Here is a 26,434-nt window from a genome sequence, read left to right as displayed (position 1 = left end):
TCTGGGACCCCATGAGGGGGTGGGAGGCCCCAGAACCCAGGCTCCACCCCACGCCCGAAAGTCTCCATGGCAATTCTGCAGCCCCACAGCCCGAGCCAGCTACCACGGGCCAGCTAAAGCGTTGAATTGCAGTGCAGATTGTGCAATACGTGCTATTGTACAGAAATAAATAACAAGAAAGGGAACATGAGTATAAAAAAGAAAACAAGCTGGAAGAGAGGTGATGAGGGAGATTTAACCAAAAATACAATGCACATCAACCAGATTTCCAGATCCACAGACACCGTTAGTTGGTATCGCATGACAAGAACTCAATTCCCAGTTTTCATTCAGTCTAAAATGTCTTCTCAACTAATCTGCACTGCTGTTTTCCACATCCAAGATCAGGCAGTTTTGCTTCTGCCCCACTGATATTATAGTGCTGTGACAACATGACAAGATCTTTCAAGCAAGGATACATGGCAGCTGCATTCCAAAACAGAGAAAATAAGAGATTTACCCAGACACCAGATGCAGACCTCAGAATTCTAGAATTCTACGAGGTGTAGCCCACAGAGACTGTGGGTCCAGCATGCAATGCTTCATTTCTGTTACAGCCAGCATCCAATTCGATAAAAATGCAGGATTGCAGACTGGGACCTGTAGTCCTCAGGGCTGCACCTCCATAGTTAATATATTGGTAGCTCTGCTTCCATTTTGTGCAAATCAGGCTCTTAGCAAGTTCCCTAGATGAACTTTGGTAGGGAACAATTTGGTTTCACCTGCACTAGGTACATCCTAGACACTGTCTGGAATGGGTGGATTCCTTCCACCCTTCTCTAACGAGCCAGCTCTGCAGCATTACTCACAGAGAGGAGGTCCAAACAGCACTGTGTCCAGGGCTTTCAGCTGCAGCTTCTGCCTGTGGCTCCGATCAGTCATTTTCAGTACAGTCCCCATCATGGTGGCGTTGTTTATCGCTAACCTACGGGGGGAAAAAAGAGCAAGCGCTCACATTTCAATCTGGAAATGGCAATGGGATAAGAATACCAGCGCCTGAGATCTCAGAGGAGAAATACAATGAACAGGACCAGGGCACTGTCCTCTCAGATACCAAGGCAAGTGGAAGACCCTTAGAGAACTCAAAATTCAGCCTTTGAAGCAGGCTAGATATTTAAAAAACAGCTTCCTTGGCAATCAGGTGGGTATTGGCACAAGAATCAGAAAGTGACAAGTGCCATTTTTTTCAGTTAAACCTGGAACTCAAACGCATTTTTCACCCAGACCTACCCAAATCTCTCTATTTGGCTACACCATCCATCAGTTGCTTCCTCAACTCCATATAGCTGGCAACTGGCACCTCATCCTTTGCACGGCCAACACTGGAGAGGTCTCCCAGATGGGAGAAAACCTGATCAGATCAGCACACCCAGGCTCTGGAGCAAAGCATGCACTGCCACAGAAGCCTTATTTTATTACCACTTACAACAACTTCTCCCCACCCTGCCTACAGGCCCCTTGTTAGCAAGGATAACATTGGGCCTTTCGGTCTAATCTGAAAACTGACCATTTACTCCTACACTTTGTTTCCTATCTTTTAACCAGTCCCCGATAAGTGAGGAGGGGGAGGATAGCTCAGTGGTTTGAGCATTGGCCTGCTAAACCCAGGGTTGTGAGTTCAATCCTTGAGGGGGCCACTTGGGGTAGGGAAAATCAGTACCAGGCCCTGCTAATGAAGGCAGGGGGCTGGACTCTATGACCTTTCAAGGTCCCTTCCAGTTCTAGGAGATAGGATATCTCCATTAATTATTATTATTATTTAATCCAACAGCAAGTGTTGCTGTTGAGTAGCATGAGATTCTGCAGCTCTTGTTTATTATTTGTATTACTAGAGTACCTAGAGGCCCCACCCAAGACCAGGGCATAGGAACGTAAGAACGGCCATACTGGGTCAGACCAATGATCCATCTAGCCCAGTATCCTGTCTTCCGACAGTGGCCAGTGCCAGGTGCCCCAGAGGGAATGAACAGAACAGGCAATCATCAAGTGATCCATCCCGTCATCCACTCCCAGCTTCTGGCAAATAGAGGTGAAGGACACGTTAGGCATGGGGTAGTATCCCTGACCGTCTTGGCTAATAACCACTGATGGCCCTATCCTCCATGAACTAATCTAGCTCTTTTTTGAAACCTGTTACATAGTTGTGGCCTTCACAATATCCCCTGGCAACGAGTTCCACAGGCTGACTGTGCATTGTATGAAAAAATACTTCCTTTTGTTTGTTTTAAACCTGCTGCCTATTCATTTCATTTGGTGACATCTGCTTCTTGTGTTGTGTGAAGGGGTAAATAACACTTCCGGATTCACTTTCTCCACATAGCCATGATTTTATAGACCTCTACCATATCCCCCCATAGTTGTCTCTTTTACAAGCTTAAAAGTCCCAGTCTTTTTAGTCTGTCCTCATACAGAAGGGTGTTCCATACCCCTATCATTTTTGTTGCCCTTCTCTGTACCTTTTCCAATTCTAATATAGCTTTTTTTAAGACAGGGTGACCAGAACTGCATGAAGTATTAAAGGTGGGCATACCCTGGATTTATATAATGGCATTATGATATTATCTATCACATTATCTCTCTTTCCTAATGGTTCCTAACATTCTGTTACCTTTTTTGACCACTGCTGCACACTGAGTGGATGTTTTCAGAGAACTATCCACAATGACTCCAAGATCTCTTTCTTGAGTGGTAACAGCTAATTTCGATCTCATCATTTTGTATGTATAGCTGGGACTACGTTTTGCAACATGCATTACTTTGCATTTATCAACATTGAATTTCATCTGTCATTTTGTTGCCCTTTGAGATCCCTTTGTAACTCTTTGCAGTCTGCTTTGGACTTAACTATCTTGAGTAGTTTTGTATCATCTGCAAGTTTTCCCACCTCTCTGTTTGCCCCTTTTTCCAGATCATTTATGAATATGGGGGACACCACTATTTACCTCTCTCCGTTCTGAAAACTGACCATTTATTCCTACCCTTTGTTTCCTGTCTTTTATCCAGTTCCCGATAAGTGAGGGGACCTTCCCTCTTATCGCATGACAGATTACTTTGCTTAAGAGCCTTTGGTGAGGGCAGAACTGTGCTAAGTACTGTACACACACATAAGAGATAGTCCTTGCCCCACAGACTTTACTCTCTGCACAGACAAGTCAGATACAGGGTGGGAGAAAAGAAAGATTATCCACATTTTAAAGATGGGGAACTGAGATTCAGCGAGTTGCCCCAGGTCACAGAGGGAGCCAGGAACTGAACCCACATCTGATTTGTCCTATTCCAGGCTTTAACCACAAGGTCATACTTCCCCTACGGTGTAGCCAGGTCCTGTTGACTGCAGAAGAGAGAGATGAAATCTGGGATTCAGGACAGTGTCTCCTACGTGGTAAAGTATAACCTTTTCCCCGCAAGTTCTTGCCCTACCCGAACTCCCCCTAGAGCATATCACACCCTCTCCTTTCCTTCAGCTCACATCCTCTCACTCATCTCTGTGCAGAGCGCCAGTGCAAAGCCTATGCACCTTATAAAGCTTCAGAACAGGACTTAAGTGGTGCAGGCCTTGTGGTAGCCCCTCTGCACCGGGAGGAATTTCACCCGCCATTATTTAATCCCATAAATATGTTCCTCTCTCTCTCTCACACACACACACACACACACACACACACATAAGTGAGACGATGCAATCGGCACTAACCTGGGCATGGCATGTCCACTTAGCTGCAGTTTCCTGAAGGTTTCTTCATACTGTGGCAGTTCCACATAGGTGATTAGCCACTGCACCACCTCATCAACTGTCCAGTTATACACTGTGAGGGAAGAAAAAAAAACAAACAGCTGAATCCTTTTCTTGTGGAGCTGGAACTCAGTCAGCTGGCGGCACCAACACATCTGCTATCTTCGTCATACCCAACACCCCAGGACAGAAGCTTCACCTGCTGCATCCCTCCCTTTCTCCTTCTGCACAGTAAAGATAAAAGCTGTGGAGGGTTGTCACAGGGTAGCTGATCCCTGTAGACAGATAAAGCCCAGCTCCCCTGGACCGGGGCAGGTGAGCCCACTCCAGCTAATTAGAGAGGTCTGGGTTACACCTGAGCCTACAAAGGGCTGCTAGTCAGCAGGATTAAGGACTGAGCCTGGAGAGGGAAAGTCACACTGGAGTGGAGCTAGTACACGTGGTGGGTCCCTGGAGCAAGGGGCCAGGGAAGCAGCCGGGCGGCTGCTGCTCCAAGAAGGGACCGGAGCTGGCTGAGGCTAGGGCGCTGGTGTGCCGGAGACTCCTGAGCGGGGGGTGGCCCCAAAGCCTGGGGCCAGGATGGAGTTAAGTCAGTTTTCTGTTTGTCTGATAACCTCCGCTAAAGAAATAAATCTCCTTGACGGAGACTGGGTGAGGCAGTGCATGCTTTGAAGCCAGGAGAAGGCGAGCTCGGTGACAAGGGTTTAAATCCTTCATTGCTGGAAGGCTGCTCCTCGTATGTCTGAGCAGCACATTTCGAGGAAACAGCTAAAAGCTGTATTAGGAGTGCTGGGATGCACTAGACAAGCTCATCACACCCTGGAAACATGAAGCAAATCTGGCAGCACTGCACGCACAGATAAACCACCTTAAGTAACTAGATGAAGACCTGCAAAATGTCACGTGGGAATTGGCTAGGTGACCTTATAGGTTTTTTCAGCCTGTAACATCTTTGGTTGTGTGCTGATTTTTCATAGTCTGTCCTGTATATATGATAAGTCTGCTGCAGAAGATTTAGGACAAACACGTACATACAGGCATACAGTGTCCAAAAACTGTCACTTTTCCCAACAGCTATCTAAGACAGGGGGGTATTTTACACTACAATTACAGCTCACGGGAGGAGGAGGATGACAGCATCAGATATACCAGCAGTCTGAAACAGCTCTTGGCAAAGATCGTGTTCAATTTCCTCACTGTGTGCATTACAGCACAATCCCGACTCCTAGGCAGCAGTGTTTGTAGCTTTATCATAGCAAGTGGAAGCTGAGAGGCTCTCAAGAGCCGCGATACAAAGCACTCAGGAGACAGATTAAAAATGGTCCGTGAAACTGCTTTGCTGGACGAAACCACTGGCACTTGTACAGTGCTCTCTTCACCTCCTTCACATGCTTTGTTAGGCTTCTGGAGGGAGTTACTTTGGCCCCAACTTTGAAAACTGTGTCGACTAATTTTAGGTGCATTCATTTTGAAGGAGTTCAACTTGGGACACAGCTTGATATCAAAAGACTCCTAAATGAGTGGACAGCCTAAAATTTTGGCCTACAAAATTAGTTTTCTCTCTTGCCTTTAATCTTGATTGTACCCCAGGGACACTGCTAAAACAGAAAAAAGTCAAGCAGCAATACAACCATTAACCAGGGGTGAGTGGCTGTTTGCTCTACTCTGATATGTCTAGTGTAGCCTGCATACAGCATCTGCCTGGTTCATCCAGTGACATTTAGATAAATCCCAAATCATTCAAACAGGATCCTCTATTTGATGTCCAATCATTGCTTTAATTGGTTGTGACTATTGCACATTCTTCTATCCAAGACTTCAAGAGAGATCTCTCATACACAGTGTTTTTAGATCTCTAGATAGCTACCACAGCCTAATTCACCTCTGGTCTGAAACGGTTCTATGCCATTGAAGTCAATAGTCAACTAATGCCAACAGTAATTTATACCTCAGCTCCCTCACTTTGAATGGATACATAAAAATCTAAGAACATCTTCCACTTCCCTCAGAGGAGATGAATACTTCCAGCTGGAGAGAAGGCCTGACAGGGTGGGAGTTCCCTTGTTTGACAGAAGCTAGTGTCTAATATGGGCAGCCAGAGGAAAGGGATATAATTTTAATGCAATCTCACGGGATTGTCAGTACAGAGAGATACAAAGCAGCACAAACATGACAGTAAACCCCACCAGTTTAAGAAAACTCTCTTACTGCATTAATTTAGATGATACTAGACATGATGGAAGCCAGACTGTGGGCCATAAAACATTTCCTTTACATCTGGCAACTATCAAGCATGAACACACCCAGGGGAATTAGAAATTAAAACTGGATCTTTAGAACCTGGTGTTAAATACCAAAGCCTTCTAATCTCTCCTAGTGAGCATCACGAGGGGCTGGAATGAGTGTCAATGCCCACTTCAAACCTTTTATTAAAAAAAAAATCAAGACAAGATTTAATGCTAATTTGGATACTGGTTCTACTGTCAAAGAGGCCAATACAAAACTATTTCGGATTTACAGCCTTCTTCTCTGCACCTCCTGCCTACAAGGAGAGGAACTGCAGCCTCCAACACAAGAAAATTGCTAGAAATACTAAGTCATTCTTGCTTACAGTAGAAAGTAGATCCCCACTCTTGGGCCCATGCCCAGCTGAATTCGTATCGCTCCAAATTCTGTGCTGTTAAACCTCCTCACCAGAGTGTGGGGCAAATACCTACCTTACTGGTAGTGCTGCCCTCAGCTATCTGGAGCTTTTTTACTGTATTGAAGGCAGCTTCCCTCTGATGGTTGCTGTATTACCAGCTCTGCTCTCTTTGGGAGACATTTTTTGATTCCCCACATCTAAGCTCATCTAACAGTTGATCATCATCTGCTTAGAACAGTAGTCATTGAGTATGTTTACATGGATTCAAGCCCCTGGTTTCATCAGAAGCTGCCTATTTTAATCTTTCCTTTTGACATTATGTACCCATCTTGTCTTTGTTTTTTTAGAGGAACTGTCTAAGAAGCAGTCCCGAGTCAACAAAGCTATAGGAGAGTGAACTGGAGTCTATTTCTGCCTGAACTTCAAAGCTAACAGCTGAAAAAATCTTTATTTCTGGTGACAACGTAAAAGGCAAAAAGAACAGTTTGATTTTCAGACCTCAGCAGAATCTGCAGAGATGGCCGTTTAAAAAAGCATTTAATTTGTAAACTGAGCAAATCTGCTCTGGGCGTAAAGTCAGCGAGAGACTCCTACCACACCATTTCAAAGCCATCTTTCAGATGACAACTGCAGCAAGAAAGCACAGCCTTCTTTGTGGGCCTGATTCTACCAGTCTTCCACAATGGATGTACTAATGAATTCAGAAGAAGTTCATGCTCAGAAGGATTAGCCTCCGTATGAGAATAACCTTGGAAACGAACCATTTCATATTTTATTAACAAGATGAGGCATGTTGCGGCAGAAAAACTGAAGAGATAACTAAGCCCAAGTCAGCAAGGGGGAAAATCATGTAACAGAACCATTTTAAGGAAATGCTACTTAAAATGTGTTTCAGGAAAAAGAAATCAAAACAACAGAGTAACGTATCTTGAGGGCATCCTAGGATGTTCCAGCACTTAAGAGCTTCTGAGTTTAAACGGACATTCAGATACACTTAGGCAAAGCCATTTGTAAACAACGATACAATAGAATAAATATTTCTAATGTCAGGCTTTCCTCGAACATACAGAAGACAAAGTGCCCCGTAGCATCAATCTGATTTTTAAAGTGCTTTGGACAAGAAATTTTAAACATATTGGCCACCCTAGTGAACAGAAGAATAAAACAAATGGGACAGGGAACCAAACAATTCAAATTTTTGTTTTTTAAACACCCCATTCTTCTGTTCTTCTCCCAACACTTTTCTCCAGAGAGTTTCCAGTTGGTTGTAATTTGGAACCTAGAAAAGCGATTCCAGATTCATGCATGTCATTGCTTCATTTTCCAGTACCACAGACTCATGTATGCTGTTGGTGACTTATTAAGTCGCTCCTCAGAGACCACAAGGGATAATTAAACCAGTCGTTTTTAAATTATAATTTATATACAGACACATGTCAACACCGCACTTTGAAGACAGAGATGCTTCCTGCCCCAAAGAATTTATAGTGTAAACGAAACAAGCCAAACATAAAAGAAACAGCACGAGGCTGAGAAGCTGAAAGGTTTGGAGGTTGTCAATAAAGTGATCAGAAGATTACTTGAAGAAGTGGATTTTAATGAGTTTATGAAATTGCCGGATGGGTGGATTTTAACAAGGGACTTGACGGAGGGGAGGAGAGGATGGATGGCAGAGAAGGCTGTTCCAGGTGCGAAGGCAGGATGATAGAAGGGCATGAATGGACTAAGGGGGAAGGACTGGGAGGAGGATATATGTGTTATAAATTACAACCTTTGTCAAGGCACATATTCTGCGACAAGCTGGCTGCATGTGGCACAGTGCATGGACTCTCTGACTAGAAACTCTGTGGGAGCGTCACTTAAATTAAAAATGGAGATTTTAAATTCAATAAACAACGCATGATAAAGTCAGTAGAAAGGCCCCACGTTTCAATATTAAATTCCACTTATTCTACATTGCCCCCACCTTTTCATTGTTGAGGTAATGCAGATTTCTGTATTTGTTAGAGTTGGCCAGAAACTGGAATTTCCATTCTGTAGGAAATTCCAAAAACTTACTGATTGATAGAGAGAGAGAGAGAAAAAACAACAAATATTGTTGTGAACTGGAACACAAAATACATGAACATTTCCAAGTGTCCCTCAAAACAGGAAGCTGAAGTTTGGTTAGGAAAACATCACAGTGACATTTCATTTTGATCTTTTTGAAGTGCTTCCAACTTTCCCTGAGCTGCCCAAAGCCCCGGCAGCTCATCAAGCAAGGAGTTTGGGAGCCCAGGCTCTAGGGCAGCTGGTGAGCCTGGGAGCCCCACGTTCCCCAGCAGCCCGTCAGGCAGGGAGTCTGGCAGTCTGGGGAGCCAGGGAGGTGGGCAGGAAACCAAGCAGGTTTCTGATGGAAACCTGCCTGGCTTCTTTTGAAAGTTTTGTTGAAACCGACACATTCCTGTGGAACATTTCAATTTTGACAAATCAGCATTTTCTGACAAATGAGGATCAAAAAATTTCTGATCAGTTCTAGTATTCATGACTCAGAGATGTTGTCAGCGAAGCTGGAGGTTTGGGTAGCTGGACTAAGAACACATGATGATTTTGTCCCCATGAAAGGCAGTTCAAGACTGTGGGATACACACAGTTAGCTGGATGCTTCTGCTAACGTTCTCAGTAATGGCATGGTTAATGTTGACATTTTCACTGTCATTGTTAATTTTCAGAATTAACAGCCCCTTGAGGTGGATGAGGCAATAATAGTGACAACATCCAGAGCCATATCATAAAGGAAGGCAGGGGAAGTATTTACAAAGAACGGCAGAAGAGGCATCTGTATATTATTCAGGAGGTGCTCACACCCTTTGTGAAGGTAGTATGCAATCTAGAAGTGTTTTCTCGATCCCAATTAACCCAACAGCACCAGGCATTACTGGTGAGCAGAAATGCCTTTTTCGTCCTGCGTATACAGTAAACTAGAAGATTATGGCCAGCTCTCTAATGTGGTCCTTTCCATGGCCATTTATGTCTTTGTGACCTGCCAATGGGATTATTGTGATGAGCACTATGGGGCTATCTTTAAAGACCACTCAGAAGTTTCAGCTAGTACATAAACAGCCTTAGGGAACAGATGATACCTACTTGTGTTCCAGAACCACACTGGTTTCCTACTTGTTTCTGTGAACACATGCTCTGAAGGATACAATTCTAGTGTTTGTCCAGTCTAATTTGAAATGTCTCAAGCAATGGAACTATCAACACTGTCCTCGGAAAACAATTCCACAGTCTAACACAGTGGTCTCCAAAGTGGGATGCGCGCACCCCAGGGGGTACGCAAGAGGATCCTTCGGGGTGCACAGCAGGAGGAGCACCGTCGGAGCAGCACCACTTCGGCAGTTCGGGCGCCCTTTTTTTTTTGGTGCTTGGGGCGGTAAAAATGGTAGAGCCGGCCCTGCGGTGCGGCAGGGGGTGCGTGCTCAAAAATTTTTTACTGATAGGGGTGCGCGATCAAAAAAGTTTGGAGACCACTGGTCTAACAGTCCTCACATTTAGATGATTTCTGTGGGGTTCCTCTAAAAGAGCATGTTACTTATTATCTGGCTGTTACTAATGTGCTGAATGCAAGTGTATTGTTGTTCTCTGTATCCACTCAATAATTTTCTGCTTCAATTGACCACTCCAGATATTTTATTTGTGCTCCTCTTATCCCTCTGGAAAACTAAGTCCATGCAAAAAGTGACAGAAGAGGCTGGAACAAACCATGATCTTTCTGCTGAAAATACGAACAAAATGAATGCAGTAGTGTTTAGATATGAGAATTTTTACCTTCGGATGTTTTCCATGACTTCCAGAGATCTTCCACGCTGATGAGTTTATCCTCCCCATGGAAGGTGCTGTGTTTGACTGTTGGGTCATGATAATTTAAGTCTTCCCTCAGGAACTAGAAAAAGAATTCAAAGGGGTTAGTCATTAATTCATAGATTTTTAATGACCGTTTAGTCAGATATCCTGCATAACAGAAACCATAGAAAATCACCCAGTAATTTTTGCAGCAAACACACAACTTGTCCATGATCAAGTCCATGATCAAGTCACCACTTAACCGTAACCTTAAATCTCTCACTGTACGGCAGGTTTTTCAGACCTTGAATCATCTTTAAATTGGGGGGAGGGATAGCTCAGTGGTTTGAGCATTGGCCTGCTAAACCCACGGTTGTGAGTTCAATCCTTGAGGGGGCCATTTAGGGATCTGGGGCAAAATCAGTACTTGGTCCTGCTAGTGAAGGCAGGGGGCTGGACTCAATGACCTTTCAAGGTCCCTTCCAGTTCTAGGAGATGGGATATCTCCATTAATTATTATATTATCATCTTGTAACTCTTTTCTGAATCCTTTTCGATTTCACCATCCTTTCTGAAGCATGGATACTAGAACCAGACATAGTATTCCAGTGATGGTCTTATGGATACTGTATACAGAAGTAATCCCATCTCCCTGCTCTTACTTAAACTTGCCATGCTTATACATTTAACAGTTGCATTAGCCTGCTAAAGCCAGGGTTGTGAGTTCAATCCTTGAGGGGGCCGTTTAGGGATCTGTGGCAAAAAAAATCTGTCTGGGGATTGGTCCTGCCTTGAGCAGGGCAGGGACTTGATGACCTCCTGAGGTCCCTTCCAACCCTGATATTCTATGATTCTATGACATGTTAGTACGCATCTAACCCAACTCTGCAATTTTTGTTCCTGTTTTTCTGTAAATCAAAACACTGAACAAATTACAAACCCACCATTAGAACATAACCAACTTTAAACCAGTTTCCAAAAGCTACACCACTGTAGACAAGGACTTAAGAGATCTTCAGTCCTTGATTCTAAAATCAAAGTAATCCGAAGTGGATACTCTCTTAAATACTGGAGTCATAGGCAAAAGAGCTGATGCTAAGGTACCCTGCCAGTGTCATCTCACCAGCAGTGCCAGAGGCAATCAGTTGTTAGGTACTGATGAAGGCTGGAGGTTGGCTCTGCAGAGCTAAAGAGTCATAAAAAGCAGTAAAAACGTATTTTTATCACTAACTTCAGCAAGTACGATTCTGAATTCACCCAGAAGTACATCTATTGTAATACTGAGTTGGCTCTTCAGCAACAAATTGTGTTCATCCATGTGTTTGAGAATTCTGTTCTTTAGGAGTGAAGTTAGGCTTACTGGCCTGGATTGCCGGGATCGCCTCAGGAGCATTCTGGTACAGAAGTTGATTTAAGCGATAGGTTACATACCATGGTTGATAGTTCTCCAATTTCAGATTTGAGTTCCTTCAGAACTCTTGGATGAATACCATCTGGTCTTGGTGACTTATTACTGTTTAAATTTATCAGTTTGTTCCAAACCTCATCTACTGACACCTCAATCTGGGACAGTTCCTCAGATTTGTCACCTACAAAGAATGGCTCAGGTATGGGAATCTCCCTCACATCCTCTGCAGTGAAAAGGGATGCAAAGAATACATTTAGCTTCTCTGCAATGGCCATATTATCTTCCTTGAGTACTCTTTTAGCATCTTGATCGTCCAGTGGCCCCAGTTGTTTGGCAGACTTCCTGCTTCTGGTGTACTTTAACTTTTTGCTGTTAGTTTTTGAGTCTTTTGCCAGTTGCTCTTCAAATTTTTTTTTTGGCCTGCCTAATTATACTTTTACACTTGACAGAATTTATGCTTCTTTCTATTTTTGTTAGTAGGATTTGACTTCCAGTTTTCAAAGGATGCCTTTTTGCCTCTAACTGCTTCCGTTACTTTGTTGTTTAGCCATGGTGGTACTTACGATGTTTTTAATTTGGGGTATACATTTAATATGAGCCTCTATTATGGTGTTTTTTAAAACGAGTCCATGCAGCTTTCATGCATTTCACTTTTGTGACTGTAGCTTTTCCATTTAACTAGCTTCCTCACTTTTGTGTAGTTCCCCTTTCTGAAGTTAAATGCTGCTGTGGTCAGCTTCTTTGATACTTCCCCCTCCCCCCCACAAAAGGAGGTTAGATTTAATTTTATTATGGTTGCTATTACTAAGTAGTTCATCTATAGTCACCTCTTGGATCAGACCCGGTGTTCCACTTGGGACTAAAATCAAGAATTGCCTCTCCTCTTGTAGGTTCCAGGACTAGCTGCTCCAAGAAGCAGTCATTAATGGTGTTTAGAAACTTTATCTCTGTAGGTTTTAGAGTAGTAGCCATGTTAGTCTGTATCCGCAAAAAGAATAGGAGTACTTGTGGCACCTTAGAGACTAACAAATTATCTCTGTAGTCCATCCTGAGATGATATGTACTCAGTCAATATGGGGATACTTGAAATCCCCCATTATTATTGAGTTTTCTATTTTTATAGCCTCTCTAATCTCCTGGAGCACTTCACAATCACCATCCTGGTCAGCAGTATATTCCTACTGTATATTCCCACCATCCTGGTCAGCAGTATATTCCTATTCTTATTCAAGCATGGAATTTCTATCCATGGACATTCTATGGTACAGTTTGAGTCACTTAAGATTTTTACTATGTTTGACTCTCTGCTTTCTTTCGCATGTAGTGCCACTCCCCCACCAGCACGACCTACGCTGTCCTTTCTATGTATCAGACGTGGGCCTCGCAGAGCTCCCCAGGCTCCCCCCATCCTCCGCCTACCAGACTTAGGGAAAGGAGGTTCAGCACTTCTGCCAGAGATGACTGGCGCCTGCTGAGAGTGGGGGGCACAATTTAAAGGTTCCCCCCCCCAACAGCTTGAATCACGCACCCCCCGCCCCCACCTGGCACACATACCCCTCTCACCCTCAGCGGCCCCTCCCTGCAGCTCCCAGGTGTTAGTTCTGAGGCAAAGAGCTGGGAGCTGCAGGAGAGGCCGCTGCTTTAGATCCATGGGGAGAGGCAGCAGCAAATGCAATGGCTCTCCCTGCAGCTCCCAGCTGTTTGCCGTTGCCTCTCCCCACGGCCACAGCTCCCAGCTTGACGGCTCCAGTATCTGCCCTGCAGGGAGGGGGCCTGGCAGCACCATGTGACAGTGCCTGGCCACCAAACCCTGGCAAAAATCTGGTCATGTGCTCCCCATGTGTCACTTCCAGCTTCTTCCAACCAAAGTGGGGGTGGGGGGTTGTCTCGTGGCTTCAGCCCTGCAGGGTGTGCTTGTCGGGGCTCGAGGCTTCAGCAGGAGCAGGGCTGAAACCCCGAGCTCTGGAGACACCCCAAGCCCCAGCAGGCATGCCCTGGCTCTCGAGCTTCTGAAGATTGTGGTATGTGGCTCGGAGGGTCAGTAAGTTTGGCCACTCCTGCTATGTATTTTGTATCCTGATATCACCATGTCCCACTGATTATCATCATTCCACCAAGTTTATGTGATGCCTGTTATATCCTCATTTAATACCAGGCATTCAAGTTCACCCATCTTAGTATTTAGATTTCTAGCATTTATATACAAGCGCTTATAAAATCGGTCACATTTTAGCTGTCTGCCATTATGTGATGTAACTGACTGGGACTCTTTTTCGTTTGATTGTTTCTCTTCAGTTCGTACCTGTACTTTATCAACTTCTAGTCTCTCCTCTTTAGTAGGATATCAAGAACCCCCATTAATAGATCCTCCCCTAAGGGATATCTCCATCCAAACCATGTGCTCCTCTGCATTTCTTGGCTTTCCACAAACTCTTAGTTTAAAAACTCTACTACGACCTTTTTAATTTTACATGCCAGCAATCTGGTCCTGTTTTGGTTTAGGTGGAGCCAATCCTTCCTGTATAGGCTCCTCCTTTCCCAAAAGGTTCCCCACTTCCTAATAAACTTAAATCCCTTCTCCCTACCACCATCATCTCATCCACTTATTGAGACCCTGCAGTTCTGCCTGTCTAACTGGCCCTGCAGGGGGAACTGGAAGCATTTCAGAGAATGCTAGAGATGAGGTCCTGGACTTCTCTCTCTTACCTAGCAGCCTAAAATTGGCCTCCGGAACCTATCTTCTATCTTACATGTGCAGTCAATTGAAACTTGCATCAGGACACACGGTTTGAGCTGGACCAAGTTTGTTTGATTACTCCAGGACTCCGAGGGTGATGATCCAGGAAGGCAATTTCACAAAAGAGAAAAAACAGACTCTCTTTGGTGATTAGTAGTAAAATTAGGCAAGCAAAATCCCTTATTACCAGGAACGCTAAGGAACTTACCTTGCTCTGTTTTCAAATGTATTAGGTGCTGATGCTGCACTTACACAAGTCGATATGTATACACACAGTGTATACTATACAATAGTCTTAAAATTCATATTTTGCTCTGAATAGCTCTGATGAATAGTGGTGAAAAGACCATATTGATTTAGCTGAACATTTTGAAGTTACAAAGGCGGGGGGGGGGGGGGGGAATCTGACCACCACACCATGTGACATCAGCTCCTCCCTTCAGTTCTTCTCAGCAGTACTAGTTTATGCTCCATTATGGTTATAAACTTCACAGGACACCAAGCCATCACTCCCATTCGAGGGAGAATAGCTTTAAGTTAGTAAATAGGTGAGCCAAAGAAGGGAGCAAAGCAAAAGATGCAAACTTTTTTGATTTGTGACCTACATGGGATATGCAGCAATGTCATCTGGAGTTGCCACAACGGGCTCCTAAGAGTGCCTGTAAACACCCACAGGGGATCAGCTGTTGCTCTGTATATTTAGCTCAGGGAGCACAGAAAGGAAAAGTGATCTCTCCGCTTTCCTTAAACAGAGCACCATCAAACCAGATTTCCGAGTACTCTCAGAAGAGGACAGTGTTGTATGGGATTTTCAACTGCTCGCATGGAAGAAGAAAGCTGGATTTGATAGTGTTACAAGACTCCCAACTCCCCTGACAAGCTGTTAAGGTGACCTACTAGTGACCTGCACAAAGAGCAGAGGCACAATACACCACAACTTTATATCCTACTGCATCTTTCAGACAAACTAACTGCTTTGACACATTAAAGGCAGTTAAATTATGAAAAATGGAAGCTCACTTGAGTGTTAAAATTAGATTTCCCTTTCTGTAACTGTTTGCAGAGAAGGTCACCAAGTGCACAGGAACCACAGAGTGTGTTGCCATCACATTACAGAACATAAAGAGATTTCAACTGAGGCAAGTTTTATAACTTCACAGATAAATATGCATGTGATAACTTCACAGATAAATATGCATGTGATAACTTCACAGATATACATTCTCCTATGGCAGCTTCACAACGTAGCCAACAAACGCCTCTAAAGCAATCTCAATGTCAAAAATAACCCCAAGAAGAGAGCATACAATTTGGAAGCATGATGAAAAGAATTACCATTACAGGGAATGGCGAGCATAAGCAGAAGAGACGACTGCTGGACGTAGCAGTCAACAGCCATTCTGCATTGTTATACTTTCTTTTAAAGTCATTTGGTGTTCAAAACCAACTGGAATGAGAATTGTGAAACACAGCAAGAGCTGTCAAATGTCAACACATGTTAGGGAACACCATCTGTACACGTGAAAAAGAACAGGGGACTAAGAACTTGGCTAGCACTGTGCAGAAAAAACATTTACATTAAGGGGTGAACAGGTTCCATAAGAACATAAGAACAGCCAGACTGGTCTATCTAGCCCAGCATCCTGTCTTCCAACAGTGGACTATGCCAGGAGTTTCAGAGGGAATGAACGGAACAGGTAATCATCAAGTGATCCCTCCCCTGTCCTTCACTCCCAGCTTCTGGCAAACAGAAGCTAAGGACACCCAGAGCATGGGGTTGTATCCCTGACCATCTTGGCTAACAGCCAAGTACAGACAACTTGAGGATTTCAATAAAGTGAGGGGCTTGGGGGAAATATGGGAGCTCCTAGTTTCTAGCATATGGCCACACAGATCATGTGCGATATACTAGTGCAAGTATTCAAGTCACTGTAATTAAAGTTACTGATAAATAATATCAGATAACTACCCTTTCACAAATCTCCACTAGGCTTCAACATTAACACCCAGGGTAGCTAAACGGGAGCAAGTCCAACATTTATCAGAACTATTATTTCTGGCTGTCTGCAGACTCTGACATCACTATAATGGTTACTTTAGGCTCACAGCCAGAAAGTGTTCTTTGCAACCACAAGCTTCAGAGACATTTCTAAAATGAGAATTTCAGATTCTTGAGAGCAATTATGTGGCACCTGTGACGGGTTGGATCACAGAAACCCCCTTGGGAGCTGCCACCTAATGTACCAAGACTACTTTTATTTCTGTTTTCCCTGCCAGCTCAGGACTCCAGCACCCTGTCTTGCTGAGCCAGACACTCCCATCTGCTCCAACACAAACCCAGGGTCTGAATCACTTGTCCCAAAGCTGCAAGTTTACCTGAAAACAGCTCACAAAAGTGTGCTTGTCATTAGCACTCAGATGTCCAACTCCCAATGGGGTCTAAACCCAGATAAATCCGTTTTACCCTGCATAACGCTTATGCAGGGCAAACTCATAAATTGTTCGCCCTCTATAACACTGATAGAGAGATATGCACAGTTGTTTGCTCCCCCAGGTGTTAATACATACTCTGAGTAAATTACTAAATAAAAAGTGATTTTATTAAAAACAGACAGTAGGATTTAAGTGGTTCCAAGTAGTAACAGACAGAACAAAGTAAGTCACCAAGCAAAATAAAATAAAATGCACAAATCTATGTCTAATCAAACTGAATACAGATAATCTCACCCTCAGAGATGCTTCAGTAAAGCTTTTTCTCAGACTGGACATCTTCCAGGCCTAGGCACAATTCTTTCCCCGGTACAGCTCTTGTTGCAGCTCAGATGATAGCTAGGGGACTCTTCATGACGACGACTCCTCCCCTTTGTTCTCTTCCACCCCTTTATATATCTTTTGCATAAGGCGGGAACCCTTTGCGCCCCCCTCCCTCCCCCCCCCCACACACAGGAAAAGCACCAGGTTAAAGATGGATTCCAGTTCAGGTGACATGATCACATGTCACTGCAAGACTTCATTGCCCACCTGCCAGCACACACATATACAGGAAGACTAACAGGTAAACACAGCCATCTGCAGACATTGGTCCTGGTTAATGGGAGTCATCAAGATTCCAAACCACTATTAATGGCCCACACTTTGCATAATTACAATAGGCCCTCAGAGTTATATTTCATATTTCTAGTTTTAGATACAAGAGAGGTACATTTATACAAATAGGATGATCACACGCAGTAGATTATAAGCTTTGTAATGATACTTTACAAGAGACCTTTTGAATGAAGCATATTCCAGTTACATTATATTTAACCTCATTAGCATATTTTTATAAAACTATTCCAGTTACATTATATTCACTTATTATTATGTTTTTATAAAACCATATAGACTGCACAACGTCAGAGCACCTTAAGAAAAAAAATGCATAATTATAAATCAATTTACATATTTGCATAATCTCATTAAACATTTTAACCCTCTGGCTGCCACACTTTGTGTAAGGTTCATCTACCTCTCCACAAGGTTGCTTTATATCCGCAGATACCTGCATCCGAAGATGTGGATTCCACAGACCATTTTTGTTGATCACGGATCGGATGCAGATACAAATTTTGTATCTAGAGCCCTGCAAATCTGCGGATATTCACGGATCATTTTTGCAGATCGCAGATCGGATGCAGATACAAATTTTGTGTCCGGCTCTAGAATCCTGGCTGCGGATATTTTGGTCACTACAGACCTGAAATTTAAATAGAAAAAACATCCCACAAACTAAAGTTTGTTCAATTAAATCGTAAGACATAGGTGTCCTTAAACGGAACTGGAACCACCTTTGACTGAATATGATCACAAATAGGTTGCTAATTAGAAGGGTTTTCCCACAAGAGCCAGTGCTCTCTCTTTAATTGGGGTCACCGCTATCATCTTTAAACTTGATGAGAATTCATCTCAACAAAAGGAAAAAACAACGATGCTTTAAAAGGACAGTTTAAGGTTGACAGTCAAATTTTCACTGGTCTTAAATATAGTTATTTTTAAAAAAAAACAGACCTTAATTTAGAAAAAAATGTGTCAATTACATCCCCCATGGAAAAGATGGCTGCAGTGTGGATAAAATCCCAATTTCTCAATTGAGCAAAGACTAACTCACTACAAAGCCAGAACACTGGGTTTCATTTGCACTCACGAGCACTCAGACATCACAACTGCCCCATAACTCTGCAACTCAAGCTTGCTCACGAGAACGGAGCGAGCTGAGTGGAGGGATAACTCAACATGCCAAAAAAAGGCAGCAGGTGGACTTTCAGGCCTGCTGGCCTTTCAGAACATCTGCTGAAGATGTACGAATTCTCACTGAGGTGACTGCACTCAACCTTCAAAATCACCCCTAACCTCCCCCTCACTAGTTTAACAGAGGAAACTATTCAAGATGGACAGAAAGGCAACTGACTCAGAAACAGGGACTTTCCAGCATTAGGGATATCCCACTACAATCCAGCAGCTGACTCCCAATTTGCACACTATGGAATTGGAAAGCAATTCTAAGGCTCTGCTTTTAGGACAGTGTCTGGCCCCAGGACTAAGCCCTCTTCTATTACGCACAAATAAGCCCATCGTCAACAGAACCTGGAAAGCCTGACAGCAACCCAGATTATGCCTACAAAGCAAAAAAAATAATAACCTGCGTCAGCAAGTCTTAGAGCTCCGGTCAACTAACTAGGGCTCACAGGGATCGTGCTAGAGAACTTTCCTTGGCCTACATTATTATGTGTACTTCTGCACATAAGAAACAAATAGCTCCCATACCCTTTGATGCCACTGGCTACCATTAAATTAGAGGGCTGGGTGGTCCAGCTTCCCTGATGTGTGAGCTACTGACAGTTTTTCCAGTTGCTTTTCTGTCCACACTAACTCAGTGGGTATCTCAGGCCAAGCCTTTGCTCCTGGTGTCAATTGTGGACAGGTAAAATGATGGCATTCTCCGAACGGACTATTACCTCAGTCGTTTTCACACAAATGTACTGAAATGGCCTGACATTCTACAGTTATTCTCAGGATAATTTCATGTCCTAGAAGAACATAAGAACGGCCATACTGGGTCAGACCAAAGGTCCATCTAGCCCAGTATCCTGTCTTCCGACAGTGGCCAATGCCAGGTGAACAGAATAGGCAAACAGAGACTAGGGACACCATCCCTGCCCATCCTGGCTAATAGCCATTAGTGGACCCATCCTCCGTGAATTTATCTAGTTCTTTTTTTAACCCTGTTATAGTCTTGGCCTTCACAACATCCTCTGGCAAGGAGTTCCACAGGTTGACTGTGCGTTGTGTGAAAAAAATACTTTCTTTTGTTTGTTTTAAACCTGCTGCCTATTAATTTCATTTGATGGTCCCTAGCTCTTGTGTTATGAGAAGGAGTAAATAACACTTCCTGATTCACTTTCTCCACACCCATCATGATTTTACAGACCTCTATTATAGCCCCCCCCTTAGTCATCTTTTTTCCAAGCTGAAAAGTCCCAGTCTTTTTAATTTCGCATCATACAGAAGCCGTTCCATACCCCTAATCATTTTTGTTTCTCTTTTCTGAACCTTTTCCAAGTCCAATATATTTTTTTTGAAATGGGGCGACCACATCTGCAGGCAGTATTCAAGATGTGGGCGTACCATGGATTTATATAGAGGCAATATGATATTTTCTGTCTTATCTATCCCTTTCTTAATGATTCCCAGCATTCTGTTCGCTTTTTTGACTGCCACTGCACATTGACTGGATGTTTTCAGAGAACTATTCACAATGACTCCAAGATCTCTTTCTTGAGTAGTAACAGCTAATTTAGACCCCATCATTTTATATGTATAGTTGGGTTTATGTTTTCCAAAGTGCATTACCTTGCATTTATCAACACTGAATTTCATCTGCCATTCTGTTGCCAAGTCACCCAGTTTTGAGAGATCCTTTTGTAGCTCTTTGTAGTCTGCCTGGGACTTAACTATCTTGAGTAGTTTTGTATCATCAGTAAATTTTGCCACCTCACTGTTTACCCCTTTTTCCAGATCATTTATGAATATGTTGAAAAGGACTGGACCCAGTACAGATCCCTGGGGGACATCACTATTTACCTCTCTCCATTCTGAAAACTGACCATTTATTCCTACCCTTTGTTTCCTATCTTTTAAACCAGTTACCAACCCTTGAGAGCACCTTCCCTCTTATCCCATGACTGCTTACTTTACTTAAGAGCCTTTGGTGAGGGACCTTGTCAAAGGCTTTCTGAAAATCTAAATACACTATATCCACTGGATCTCCTTTGTTCACATGCTTGTTGACCCCCTCAAAGAATTCTAGTAGATTGGTGAGGCATGATTTCCCTTTACAAAAACCATGTTGACTATTCCCCAACAACTTATGTTCATCTATGTGTCTGACAATTTTGTTTCAACCAGTTTGCCCGGTACTGAAGTCAGGCTTCCTGGCCTGGAGCTCTTTTAAAAATTGGTGTCACATTAGCTATCCTCCTGTCATTTGGTACAGACACTGATTTAAATGATAAGTTATAGACGACAGTTAGTAGTTCTGCAATTTCACATTTGAGTTCCTTCAGAACTCTTGGGTGAATACCATCTCGTCCTGGTGACTTATTACTGTTTAGTTTATCAATTTGTTCCAAAACCTCCTCTAATGACACCTCAATCTGGGACAGTTCCTCAGATTTGTCACCTAAAAAGAATGGCTCAGAGGTTTGGGAATCTCCCTCACATCCTCAGAACAACTGCTGTGTTTAATCTGAAGATTAAACAGAAAACACAGCCATACAGGTTCACATTTGTGAACATTTATATCCATTCAGATAATTTGCCCAGGAGCTGGCCTCCAGCCACCAATGAAGAAAAGTTTTAAATACATGACAAAATAAGAAGGAGCGTATAGCCTTGAAAGATGGAGAACAATGACTCAACAGGCCAGTCTAGCTTCAGGTGCAGATGTGTCCAGGCAGGCTAGCATTGACCATACAATTTACAAGTTTTTTTACACAGAGGCAAGCTCCGGACACAGATTCCCATGTAAGCTTCTCCAATGGCAATGAATTACCCCTACTAGGGAGGTGTTGCAGTGCATTGTGAAGCCTGGAATCACAGCACTTTGCAATACTTAACTCTGCCAATAAGCAAACAGAGATCACAATGTGTTTCCTGCAGTTGCAAAAGATCAATACATATCTACAGAGACATATTTACATAGAAATATTTGCATAGAACAATATTTGCGCATAAAATGCAAACAATGCAGGCTATTCTGAAAGTAAATTCAACAAGGAAATCACTTGGATTCTGAGAACAGGATACAAATTCAAAACCTTGAATAAAATATTTAGCTTTGCTGTTTTTTCAAATTTGAATCAGAAGATGGTCACTGGTGTTAAACCATCAGTTCTGGAAAGGAGTATGTCAACTGAAGGGAAGTCAGAGAACAACCAAAACTGTAAAGGGGCCAACTTGAAAGGAAAGATTAAAAGGAGTTAAATAATCATAATAGACAGTTTGCACTGGAGGAGTTCAAAACTCACTGTGGGACTTGAACACTTTGCCTTCTGACACAGAAGTGAGACAAAGTAAACCACAAAGCAACTTTGCTCCCCCCTTACTCACTAGCTTGGTACTAAGGGGGCATTTTCAGGTAATGTCTGCCCTTTCAATTGATGGCATACAGCTGCCTTCTTATGTTGGTTCTCAGGTTAGTGGCTTCTCTGCTGCTGCCGGAGGGTCACGAAGCAGTGGTGGCAGAGCACATTCTCCATCTACGCTTGGCTACGAGGGTGCCCTTTTCCCTCTCAGATGTGGAATTCACCATCTAGCCATGCCTTTGTCAGTTTCAGATTAGATTCATTCTGTGTGCTCTACACGGGCTGAGACTTCAGCTGGTGCAGAATGCAGCTATCTGATGATTTACTGGTGACTCACACATGGAGTGGCACATTTTGCCATGTGCTCCACTGACTGCACTGGCTTCCAGTTTGTTTCCAGGTGCAATTTATGCTACGGTTACTATGCTTGCTATGGTTGGATCCTGGGTATGAGAGATGCTGTTCTCTCTCTGTGCTTTACTTCACCAGATGAGATCAGCTGGGATACCTGAGGTGAGATTTGCAAGTCTGGTGTAGGTCATTCCCAGTGAAGGGGGCTTGTCTCTGCTAACCCCATTCCAACAAAGCCTGTGTTTGCGCCCCAACTGGGCATGTTGCAGAGCTATCCCACCTCCACTTAATCTCTCTCTCTCTCATATTATATATATATATATATATATATGTCTGAGAGTCCCAGATTTATTTGCAAGAAGCACACAGCTACATTCCTACTGAAAATCTGCCTTTGCATGTTACAACTAACTTCCAGGCTTTGAGAAAGCTTTACTAATCCGTTGTGGATTTCTCAGAGAAGTCATCCAAGTAGCAAACCTCGGAGTTTGCCCTATAACCCACCATGTCAGAGCTGCATGTATCTGGCAGAGGAAAGCATGGGGTAAAACCCTTCTCACAGCTTCAGTGACGCACAAGGGACCTTTAAAAACTAGAGCGACATGGCACTGCATCACTTTCCTCTCTTACAGCTGTTAAGCAGTCGTCTTCTTGACATATGAAAGGTCAATGGTCTGCAAATCCTGTTCCCCAGGCAATAGCCAGAGAGAGAGAACCGAAGGAGATAGACTAACCCTGCACCATTAGCAGCCCTTGGCACAAGAGTGTGAGGGGAGGATTTAGGCTTATTTCCAACAGTTGTCACAGCAGGCAGGAATGTGCAATTGGGCCTCAAACTGAGAACTAAGAGGATGCCTCTGATGGCTTCTGGTGTTCTCCTCTTTCATCAAGCCACATAAAACGTGATGACAAAGACAAATTCTTTATGGCAGAGCTGCTGAGGCTGTGACTTCCCTACAGTTGAGCAGAACAGATGGAGAATTTGAGGAAGACAGTCTAGTGGACTAGAGGATGCTGTAATTTCTCATCTTTCAGCTGAGTTTTAATTCTCAGCCAAGTTGTAGGTGGGCAACCCATTGAAAATTAGCCATTTCAGTTGGCTGAAATACAAAGCTTTTATCATCATTTCCAAGTGAAAAATCAATGTTTATCCATAACAATAAGGAAATATTCTCCTCTGTCCATTGGGGAGTGTCATTTTTTTCTATATATTTATTTTCTAATGGCCTGTTTCAAGAAGGCTGTGATAGCACTACAAAATTCCCAGGAAAAAACAGCGCAGAGAATACCACGGCAGATATGAGTCCTGCCCCAAGCAGCTTACAAACTAAATATGAGATGTGACGGAATGGAAGGATAACTAAACAGTTATCACAGCAAAGGCATGGGGAGAAGATGGCAGGGAACTTCAAAAAGAGTGTATATTTACGAATGAGGGCTAGTTTGTAGCATAACGCAATAAGGAAGACTTATCTGCCTAAAGTTGTTTGAGTGTGTGTGTTTTCTATCATATCTACTTTAAGTAACTATATTAATTGGCTAATTTCTTGTAGTATCATAGCAGAAATGGGTCTTAAAAAGGAACTTGGAGTGGCGATGACCTTGCAGATTAGCTTTGGGAGGCCATTCACGGTGTAAGTGTAGCATGGTAAAAACACAAGGACAGCTGTGCAAGAAACAGACAAACAAAGCAACGAGATTGGTGTCACTGAAGGAGTGGAAAGAGCGGCCTGCAACATGACACCAGGGTCAGCGAAGCCCAGAGGCCAGATTTAGGGAGAGCCTTGAAGGTGAGGACAAGAAGTATTTGACATCATGGAGAAGAGAAGCCAGTAGAGGGGGATGTGGTCAGGTCCATGGGTAAGGAGTACGATCTTAGCAGCTGCATTTTGAATGGACTGGAAGCGGTGATTCATAATCAGGACAAGAGATGAAGAGGGCTTGGATGACATATTTAGTTGTTTGAACAGACTGAAAAGGTTGGATATTTAATGTGTTTTAAACTAGACAGTAGTAATGGTGGCAACTTCAATATACAGCCGAGCCAGGGGTTGGAAGGCTCAGAAAACCATCCAGAACGGAGTCTACGGGGAGTGTAATAATATTATTATTTGTATTTCAGTAGCACATAGAGGCCAGAGTAAAGTGACAATACAAAGAACACACAAGACAGATTCTTACCTCAGTTCCTGCCCTCCAGTTATGAAAACTAATTCATAGATTAATAATACTTTACATAGCGTTTATATAATGTCATCAAGCACATTCAAAGTGCTATACAAAACCCACTAATTAATCCTCAGCTCTTTCAACATGGGTATTGTCCCCATTTTACACATGGGGAAACTGAGGTAGACAAGTGAATTGACTGGCCCAAGTCCATACCATGAGTCAGCGGCAGAGCCAGGATTAGAACTCCAGAGTTTATAAAAAGTCATCTGAGACACGGAAAGCGACTGTACAAAATGTTTTCCTCACAGTGACGGGGGAATCCAGATGGGAGCTCTTTGATCAGTCTGGGCAGTGAAACTGAGACACAGAGAGAAGCGCTCTGTAGTGACAGAACAAACAACTTGCCCCAGCAAGCTAGGAGGGCAGACGCTGGCTCTGAATTGACATGGGTTCACATTTTGGACTGATGAGCCTTTTCGTTGCAGCAAATATTTTTAAAAGAAAGAGCTGCTTCATTATTATGGGCTTGTGTGACACACGGATTTACTGTGTGGGCTCAGGCAAGTATATAAATTCCCTGCGCCTCCACTTCCTTATCTGCAAAACGGGGATCATACTGCCTCACTGGGGTGGTGGGGGGCGAGGGGGGAAGAGACTCGTTGTTGGGAGGATTAGTCAGTCCAATGTTAGTAGAGAGCTTTCAGCAGGCAGAGCACTATACAAGAGCTAACATCACAGTAAACCGACCAAACCAGTCACAATGGAGAAAACAAAGGCTTCACTTCACAACGCAGAAATTGCAGATTACACTTCTGTAATTTTTTTTAAAAGGATCCAACTGTCCCATTTACGACCCTACCTCCCTTCCGAAGCACTTCCGGGTGGACAGCATGTACACAGAGCTCAACTCTGCTGTATTGCCTCTAGGTACCAGGGTCTAGTGCAGGGGTCTCAAACATGCGGCCCGTGAGTTATTTCCTGTGGCCCGCCATAGGCGCACATCCCCGCTCCTCCGCCTACCTCCCAGCACTTAGAACTTTCCAGGAGGGAGAGGGGAGGAGTGGTGACACGGCACGCTCAGGGGAGGAGGTGGAGAAGAGGCAGGACTGGGGTGGGGATTTGGGGAAGGGGTTTGAATGAGGCAGGGAGGGGGTGGAGTTGGGGCAAGGGTTGGAATGGGGGCAGGGAAGGGGTGGGAAGAGGCGGGGCAGGCGCGGGGCCTTATGGAAGGGGTGGAGTGGGGACAGGAACAGGCAGAGGGCGGGCTTTTGTATCTTTGTATGAAAAGGTGTCAGTGATGTGGCCCTCAGGCCAATGTACTAGTCCTCATGTGGCCCTCGTGGTGATTTGAGTGAGATCGCTGGTCTAGTGGATAGCGCTTGTATCGCGCTGGGGGTAGTGTGGCTTAATGGATAAGGTACTGGATTGTGGAGTCATGATACTTAGGTTCTCTTGACCTTCGGCAAGTCACAGCTCTGTGTCTTTGCCTGTCCTTTCTATTCGGGGCAAGGACTGGTCTCTTATTATGGCATTCTGGGAGCTTCGGTCTCTGCAGGCTGAAGATGAAGGCAGCCAACAACTACTCTGGAAAATGTTATCGGCTGATCTTTGGCCACCCCTGACATGCAGTATTATCCAAAGTAGAGCTGCCCTCCTAAAGAGGAAGGCAGGAAAGGGAGGAAGGACAGGAGGGAGAGAGAAAGAAAAGTAGCTGTGAACTAACCTCATCGCTCTCCTCTACATCCACGTTGCCATTGGCGTCATCATCCATCTGCTTGTGGATATTGCAGACAGCTTCAAAGCTGAGCTGCTCATCTTCGAGGTGGCACAAGGGCTCATCAATTCGACAGAACTCTGTTTGGGGAGAAAACACTGGCATTAGGTAGCCCCCACCACAAGACTTTCC

The 26,434-nt window shown here is 43.8% G+C and overlaps 1 protein-coding gene across 8 annotated transcripts in view; it reads right to left on the bottom strand.

Moving 5' to 3' along the window:
* The window catches only part of STIM1 (stromal interaction molecule 1), a 164,348-nt gene that overhangs the window by 57,764 nt on the left and 80,150 nt on the right, over positions 1 to 26,434 (bottom strand). For all 8 annotated transcript variants that reach the window (XR_010597941.1, XR_010597942.1, XR_010597943.1 and 5 more), the window contains 4 exons: positions 26,252 to 26,382; positions 10,224 to 10,338; positions 3,731 to 3,842; positions 849 to 964 (listed from right to left, as the gene is read on the bottom strand). Coding sequence is in view for 5 of the 8 variants with exons in the window: in XM_065581886.1 (XP_065437958.1) it covers positions 849 to 964; positions 3,731 to 3,842; positions 10,224 to 10,338; positions 26,252 to 26,382 (474 nt within the window). In the remaining 3 variants the exon portion in view is untranslated. The remainder of the gene's footprint in view (positions 1 to 848; positions 965 to 3,730; positions 3,843 to 10,223; positions 10,339 to 26,251; positions 26,383 to 26,434) is intronic.

The sequence above is a fragment of the Chrysemys picta genome, chromosome 1 (assembly GCF_011386835.1).
Source record: "Chrysemys picta bellii isolate R12L10 chromosome 1, ASM1138683v2, whole genome shotgun sequence".
NCBI lineage: Eukaryota > Metazoa > Chordata > Testudines > Emydidae > Chrysemys > Chrysemys picta.
Note: the sequence above shows the minus strand (reverse complement) of the source record. Positions and strands in the feature narration are given on the sequence as shown.